Source organism: Benincasa hispida, chromosome 1 (genome assembly GCF_027475165.1).
Source record: "Benincasa hispida cultivar pf3 chromosome 1, pf3_genome.v1.1, whole genome shotgun sequence".
NCBI classification, from domain to species: domain Eukaryota; kingdom Viridiplantae; phylum Streptophyta; class Magnoliopsida; order Cucurbitales; family Cucurbitaceae; genus Benincasa; species Benincasa hispida.
The window spans coordinates 2,204,681-2,213,187 of NC_143478.1; the positions used below are offsets into that span (position 1 = coordinate 2,204,681).

Here is an 8,507-nt window from a genome sequence, read left to right on the forward strand (position 1 = left end):
GCTTTTTGTGGTCGCTTGTTTGAGAGGAAAGCAACGATGCTATACACAAATGTTTAGGTGAACTATTTCTTTAGTTGAAATGCAACCATCAAATTTTCCGAGAAAAGTGATTAGATAATTAAATCCTCATTTAGTTTTTAGTTTTTATTTTTAAAAATTGACCATATAAATATCAATTTCATCTATTGGTTTTGATATTTTGCTGTCCTTGAGAATATCTTTGAAATTGCAACCAAAATTTAAAAACTAAATTTACTTTCAAAAACGTGTTTTTGTTTTTAAAAATTGGCTGAAAATTCAAATGTTTACATGGGAAACTGAAAACATGAGTAAGAAATTAGGAGAAAACATATAATTTTCAAAAATAAAAAACTAAAAATGAATAGGTCATGGACCTATTGAATTTTATTCTAATAGGACCTTAAATAACTCATGAAATATAAAATTGAATTTGATGTCTAATAGGACCTTAAATTTTAAATTTAGTGTCTATTAAGTTCATGAATTTTAAAAATGAATAGGTCGTGGTCCTATTGCAACAAAATTGAAATTTCAAGAACTTATTAGACATTTTATTAGAGTTCATGGATTAAATAGATATAAACATGAAAGTTGATGGAGTAAACTTGTATTTTAACCTAAAAATAATATTACACAATGCGACTGAAATAGCATGGCAACTTAAGATTAATTAGACCATTTTAGTTTCTTAAGATGAGAAACAATTTCAACAAATAAGATTAATTAGAACAATTGGATAACTTAGCTGCGTATCACAAACTTCAAGCTCAAGGTGAGCATTGGATGTTATTGTGGCAGCAACAGCATCACACTATTGGCTCTGGATCTGCTACCTTTTGAGCATGTGGAAATCCTTTTAAGATCTGAGGTTGAGATTATACAATGATGAAGATCATCCAAGTGCGTAACAATAGTTGAAAAAGTCATTTCAAACATATTTTCGCATATGAAGATTTGAAGAAATTTTTAATTAATTGCCACATAAAAAGAAAGAGGGTCATTTGATAATACCTCATGTAAATACCAAGAAGCAAATGCGTCTGTGGCAGCATACTGCAGCTGCTCCGTTGATAATACAGCCACCTCCCAGTTCCCAAGTCTGATTTTGTTGGGCTTTTGAAGCTACAAAATTCAATAAATTTGAATAATGATAACAATTTGATTTGCACATTGCAAATATCTCTGAGCTTAGGATCTCTATGAATATTTACTTACTTAGTCTGAATATAGGAGCATGGTATTGTGGTTATAGATGAAGAAGAGAGCATTATACATAGTTTTTAAATTTTACCAAGGATTTCAGGAACATTCTAAGACTAGACTGCAGAGTAAACACAATTTTAAGTAAATAACACAAGTTTCATGTTTTTCAAAATCTAAGTAGTAAAAGGGTTGGAATGTTTGAAAATCTTTCAAGTAGAAATTGTAATATTCTAAAACTGTTGCGTGCAGCTAACTTTGAGGTGGATAGAACCTTTGGGGTTGGGGCTCGTTATGCCTTTCTGGGGGGAAATTGTTATGGAAGATAATTTCATACAAAGGAACGGTTTAGAATGACTTTCTGAGAGATTTAACTCTTTTTTAAGCACTTGAAAATTAATTACAAACACTTCTGAAGTTTTTCCTTACATTATGTAAGAAATATTTAAATTCAAACAGCTTTAACTCATACAAAGAAAAAAAGTAATAGACCACCTCTTTTGATATAAGCGTCTCAGTTAGAGACCCAAGGCTCCATTTTCGGGGAAATCCAGCGAGCTTTTGATTAGCTATATCTGAAATCTCGTCCACTGCTTTGATAGACACGTTATAATCTTTAAGAACTTTTGTAGCATCATTGACAATGCCAACTCCAGCCTGAAGTTTATTCAGCACGGTTGATTAAAATGGCTTGAAACTTCTCAAGTAGAATATGAAAATTAACTTACAGAAGCAATTATAGTGATGTTTCAAACCTTGGTGAGTGTGTCATCCTCTAGAAGAGCCTGCAAACTTTGAGGTATTCCTGAATGAATGATATGCATTACATGGCATTGAGAATTGTCCAAGCACAGTTGCATAACTGCTGCCTTTCCGGGTGGAACACCTGCATATAAATTCATCTAAAAAAAAAGTCAAATAAGTAGAAATTCTAGCTTTGATCAACAGATATTCTGGAATCCACGATCAATTAAACAGGTTGTAAGAATGATTGAAGAAGTAATTAGCTTGAGTTTTGTAGAGTTAACAGCCACGACCCAACTCAGATTTGAGTTTAAACACAAAAACCAGATAAAGCAACAAACTATAATCACAGAGAACTGGCGAAATCGGGAATCCATGGTCAAATTCTCAGCCGCAATTTCATTAAAGAACCAGCAAGTACACAAGTAAGAAGTAACAACCAGCAAAGTACACAAGTAAGAAGTAACAACCAGCACGTACACGAGCAAGAAGTAACAGCCAACAAGTACCGCAAGAAAGAAACAGTTTCTGCTCTTTCAAGAACTCAGCTCTCTTTCTCTTTCGTTTTTTGATCAACATGTTGGAGTAGGAAGATTCAAATCTTTGACTGTTTGATTAAATATATATGTCTCAACCAAATGAGCTACATTCATAACTCATAACTCTCAAACTGACTTCTTATAGTTCATAACAGCCAGCAACAATATTAAACATATTAGGTGAAAGTTGTTATTTAGTTATTAATCTGTTTTATCTGCACATGTATGCACGTGTTGTGCAGTTATCCTTTACTACTTTCTCGTATGTATTAATACTTCATGGAGGAGATGAATAAAGTGAGTCATTCATTTTTCCAAGAATACTTTTATATGGTATCAGAGAAAATTCCATCTTCCGTTGTCATCGAGGAATTTCTTTTCACTAAGCCATGGCTCCCAATCCCGAAGAACAACCACCTTCGTCAGGTTCTTCTTCTTCCCTATCCTCTGATTCTTCTCAAAGCCCGTATTACCTCCATCACAGCGGCACATCCAACTTAGTTCTGGTATATGAATTGCTTACTGATGAAAATTATATCACATGGAGTCGATCGATGATGTTAGCACTCTCAATTCACAATAAACTAGGGTTTACTGATGGAACGCTCACTCAACCAGCTGGACCTCTACTTTCTGCTTGGATTCATAATAATCATATCATTATTGCGTGGATTCTGAATTCGGTCTCAAAGAACATTTCTTCCAGCATTTTGTTTTCTGATTCTATGCGCGTAATCTGGCTTGATCTCAAAGAACGTTTCCAAAAGAAGAATGGTCCTCACATCTTTCAATTGAAAAGAAATAGCCAATTTTGAGTCAAGAACAACAGTCAGTCACAATGCATTTTTCTCAACTGAAGAGCATTTGGGATGAATACATCAGTTATCGACCTGGCTGCACCTATGGAAAATGTACTTGTTGTGGTGGAATGAATGAACTGGAAACCTTTGCTCAGTATGAATATCTCATGAGTTTTCTTATGGGATTAAATGAGTCATATGGTCACGCGCAATCTCAAATTCTTCTCATAGATCCTCCACCATTGATCAATAAGGCCGTTGCTCTGATTGCACAAGAAGAAGAACAACGCTCCATGTCTATTTTGTCTAACACCCCAAGTATTGGACTCTCTGCTACTCACACTGTTGCTGCTGCCAAAGTACCTTTTGTACAACAGTCTTCCAATTCTCCTAATCGCCAAAAGAAGGAACGGCGTATCTGCTCTCACTTGGAATTCTTGCTCATACAGTGGATAGATGTAATAAAGTCCATGGTTATCCACCTGGATATCGTAAAAAAGGAGGACAAAGAAATCAACAGCAACCTCAGTCCAACACTCTGTCATCCGGTAACAATTCAGTTCAGTCTTCTACATCTAATGTTGCTAATTCCATTAGCACTTCTGACTCTGCTGTAGGAGCAACCAAAACTCTTGCTCAATGTCATGAAATTCTTGCTCTGCTTCAAACAAAACTAGCTGCTGTCAAACAGAGTCTGAAGCGAGTAATACCTATCTAGCAGGTATGTGTCCAACTATTTTTGTTTCTCATACCTCTTGGATAATGGACTCAGGTGCATCCGTTCATATATGTTTTAATCAAGCAGCATTTACTTCCTTAATTCCCACAAAATCCTCTGTTATTTTATCGGATACCACCTGTTTGCCTGTTCATTATGCTGGTTCAGGATGCTTATTTGATTCCTTGCATCTCCACAATGTCCTTTATGTACCACAATTTCAGTACAACTACAACCTACTGTCTATCAGTGCCCTCACGGCTGATACATCTTGGTTAATTTTTCTGCTGATTGTTGTACCATCCAGGACAAGTACACTTTGCAAACAATTGGCAAGGGTAAAATCAAGGAGGGCTTATATGTTTTAGATGAGTTCCACAAGGATGCTGTCCAAGGATCTAGTGTTTGTGCAGCATCTATTTCCAAAACTCCAGCAACTTTATGGCATACCAGGCTCGGTCATCCATCCTTTAAAGGCTTAGATAGTTTAAAGCATGTTTTACACTTTTATTCATACTCTAAACAGCATAATGAACATTGTGTTGTCTGTCCTTTAGCCAAACAGAAACGCTTGTCTTTTACTTCAAATAAAGATGCCTATGCATCCTTTTGATCTGATTCATGCTGATGTATGGGGGACCTTTGCCACCCTTCCCATGCTGGTTATACATATTTCCTTACTCTTGTTGATGATTGCACAAGATACACTTGGGTCTACATGATGAAAAGAAAATCTGATGTCATTACTATTATTCCTCAGTTTTTCAACTAGTAGAAACTCAGTATGGCAAGTGTATTAAACAGCTTCTGCACTTTAAAGAACTCAGGTCTCTTTCTCTTTCGTTTTTCGATCAACAACATGTGGGAATAGGGAGATTCAAACCTTTGACAATTTGATTAAATATGTATGTCTCAAACAGTTGAGCTATATTCATAACTCATAACTCTCGGACTGACTTCTTACAGTTCATAACAGCCAGCAACAGTTTCAATCTTATCAAATAGGTTTGCGCATTATCGAAATTAATCCATGGTGAAACAAACATTTTCATGCATTTATTCTATCGTCCGGCATAAATTCCTTGGGGGAAAAATTTTAATAAAAAGAAAATTCCAATTAACGAAGAGTCAACAAATTGAGGAGGGAATCCAGGTAATATTTTTGGTTACTTTAAGAAACTACATATTTCGTTCCTACAAGAAACAGAACTGAGATGATTTTGGGGTGAGAGGATAAAGAAAACTGCCATCACATCAATTGTTTAGCAAGCTAGCAACAGATGAGGGGAAGAAGGTGTAACACGAAACAGAAAGAAACGCTTGCATTTTCTAATAATGGAAAATAGAGAATGATCAAGAAATAAAACTTCAAATTCCCCATGCATTAGTTTATTTAGTCAAATCAACTGAGTGACTGACCTCTTCTAAATGTGGGTTTCCACTCGATGTCGAACCCAATAGTAATTTGATCCATTCCTTTCCTCATGGAGTTGATTTTCTTTGCTAGCTCCCTGGACGCTCTATCGACCTCACTCCAAGTTCGACTGTAAATAATTCGGCCACCAAAATTCAATGCAGGAAATCTCATCTTCGAGTTTACTGAAAATCAAAACAGTACAGACATACTCATAATTCCAATTTCAGCACAAACAAACCCTAGATCCCCAAAAGATAGTTCGAAAACCACAAGCCATGGTTCCCCAAATTCCCCGCATCTGCTGCAATACATTTTACCGTAGAGATAACAAAGTACCTCGACAGGGGGATAGGGGAGAAGAATGTGGAGACTGGTGAGACAAAATGGAACGAGGCAATCGACGACCGGTGTCGGGAGAAACGCACGAGACCTCATTTTCGTCGGGTGTGGAATTTGGTCGTCGTTTTTTGGCGCTGGTGGATTGATATGCAGCTTCAATGGCCTCGATTTCCTGGAGTTGTTGCTCTGTAAAAGGCTGATCGAACTCCGATGCGGAGAACGACCACGATGAAGAAGAGGAACAGACGGAGAGCTTCGTCGAAGAATGGCCACCGTTGCTACTACAGTGAAATTCCATTACCAGTTCAATTGAACTGACGTTTTTCGGACGGACGGAAATCTGACTTGAGTAATAATTATTGCCACCCAATCAGACTCCCCTTTCCTTTACGCATTAAAAAAATACTATTTATTTAAAAATAATAATAAAGTGCCACTTGGCCCATATTTATTGGTTGTTAATTGTACTATACAAAAGCCGTTCGACCATATCGAGAATAATTGTATGTCAATAAAACCCACTAACATTAATGTGGGACATATAAATAATTATGAAACAAAATATTCTTTTTTGGTACGTCCTAAATTGATTCAAGTGTTTATGTATCCATATCATATGTTTTCGCAGTAAAACAATGGTGAGAAGAGGGGTTGAATATGAAGAATACATATTGTTGTGTGCTTTCTCTTCAAATCCTTTCACTCACCGGAACTTTGTTGTGTTGTGTAGTCATATTCTAAAAATGTAATATTTCAACCAATTGCACAAGTTTTACTCCCACTAGCCCAAGTATAAGCTAATTATGAGGTACTTTCGGTAATGACCAAGGTCGAACACGAAGATTCTAATTAAAATGCAAATTAATTCAGTCAATGAAACTCTTCTTTCAAGCGTTGGGTGGTGTACGTGTTAATAGGTGGTAGTTTGTTTGTGAAATGCATGAATTAATTAAAAATATGAAGAAGGATACTGTGAGAGGCTATGGATGAGAATAGGTTAGGAACACGTAGTACATACTAAAGATAAATGAAATTTGTATGAGGTTGATGAGCTGGAATGAGCAACTCTTCAAACCTTTGAGCTTAATGAGGAAAACTCATTTACGTGTTCATAACCTTTTGGACTCCACCTCTCGGTGAGTTAGCCACATTGATCGTGTTTCCATGATGCATGCATGAGTTACTCTGAACACAAACAGATATTTGTCTCTAAACATTTCACTTGCTCAGACTAATGAAATCCATAATCACGTGCTCTTCCGAGTAGTTAATTGTTAACTTATGAATCCAATGGTTAAGAGGATTCACAAGTCGAGTTTGAAGTTCTATTATCCGAATGAACACTTGTTTAATCGTTAAGCTCGATGGAATGAAGATTAATTCATTCAAACTCGCATGAGGTCTAGCTACTCATGGTCAATAAAATACAAGTGGAAAAAATAGAAGAAGAAGTCATGATATGATATGATATTGGAGTGTGAAATAGTTCGTATAACCGTGAATGAAGAAGTGTGTAGAAGATGATGTAAAATAATGGAAAACAAAGTAAACTTAGAAAGCAAGATGTAGATTATGAGGATCTCAGATGGCTTTCTCAAGCTCTCGTCAATTGTGAGATGGGGTCAATCTATGCTCTCCGTTCGATGGAGGAGAAGTTGCTATCTCGAGTTTCCCTCTCTGACGGTTTAATCAAGTTATTTCCAGAGAGATTTCTCCCATGGAAAGATGATGGTGGAAGGTGATGGTGTCTCCCTTACAACTCTTCCTTCACTTCGTTCAAGCTTCATGTGATGATCCTTCTTGATTCTTTGATCCTCTTTTCTTTGGACAAGGCACGTATATATATAGAGCTAGCGCAGGGACCACTCCTGCCACACAAGACAGTGGCAGACGTGCGTCGAAGAATGGGTATATTCGCTCTTGCAGTTGTCGGTGGTCCCTTTTTTTGATACGTTGGGCTCTTATTTTTGTTGTTTTCTTCTTTCTACCACCTGCCTTGCAATTGATCTTCTTGCTTCTTTCTTTCCATCCTCCGTGCTTTTTTTTTTTTTTTTGTCACTTGTTCTTCCTTCCGCATAGCCATTCTTTAGTTTAAGCACATGGTTCCTTTCCTCATCTTTTCTTGTACTCCTGCATTACAAACCCATTAGTGATATCATTTTTTTTTCCTTATACTTTTTTTTTAAGTTTGATAAACATATGGAAAATGATTTACCTAATTTCCTTCTATCCTGAATATTTTTCTCACAAAATTCTTCTAAATATTCTAATTCTAAAAGATAATAACTTGTAGAACTACAAGTTATCACACCTCCAAATTTAGAATTATGCTCGTCCTCAAGCGTACTTTTTAATTATCTTTCATGCCAACTTTCCACTTTCTATGTGTTGCCTAACCTCTCAGGATACTTCGTAACTCACGACCACTAGGGACTTTATCTACTAACATGCTTTACTCCATTTCTAAAGAAATGCATCGTAACTCTAAGTTTAGCAAGTCCTATCCCCAAACTTATTTTTCCTCATTTTCTTTAAACCAACTCAGATTTGAAGCTTTAAGAAACGAGTTTGAATCACTCGAAGTCTTGTTTCCAACTCTTCATCTGGAGAAAAAAATTTATGCTTTTATTAGGCCTTGCTCTTGGTTACTTACCTTTGTTTTGGTTTGTCCACACAGGTGTCATGCAAATCATCCAACTACGTGTGAATGCCAATTTCAGCTCAAACTC

General features: G+C 36.3%; 1 protein-coding gene across 1 annotated transcript; it reads right to left on the reverse strand.

The window, feature by feature from the left end:
* Positions 1 to 550: 550 nt before the first annotated feature.
* On the reverse strand, positions 551 to 6,162 carry WRNEXO (Werner syndrome-like exonuclease). The gene is made up of 6 exons (XM_039041729.2): positions 5,776 to 6,162; positions 5,442 to 5,621; positions 1,977 to 2,107; positions 1,717 to 1,878; positions 1,033 to 1,143; positions 551 to 884 (listed from the first exon to the last, which is right to left on the reverse strand). Exons 1-6 carry the CDS (start codon positions 6,074 to 6,076, stop codon positions 828 to 830), a joined length of 942 nt encoding a protein of 313 aa, XP_038897657.1. The 5' UTR covers positions 6,077 to 6,162; the 3' UTR covers positions 551 to 827.
* Between the last annotated feature and the right edge of the window lie 2,345 nt (positions 6,163 to 8,507).

Excerpts from the sequence above, each read along its gene's own strand:
- WRNEXO (XM_039041729.2), bottom strand. The coding sequence starts at position 6,076 with ATGGAATTTCACTGTAGTAGCAACGGTGGCCATTCTTCGACGAAGCTC. Across the intron at positions 5,622-5,775 it reads TCCCCTATCCCCCTGTCGAG|TAAACTCGAAGATGAGATTT; the intron begins GTACTTTGTTAT and ends TTTGATTTTCAG. Across the intron at positions 885-1,032 it reads CTTCTTGGTATTTACATGAG|ATCTTAAAAGGATTTCCACA; the intron begins GTATTATCAAAT and ends TCTCAACCTCAG.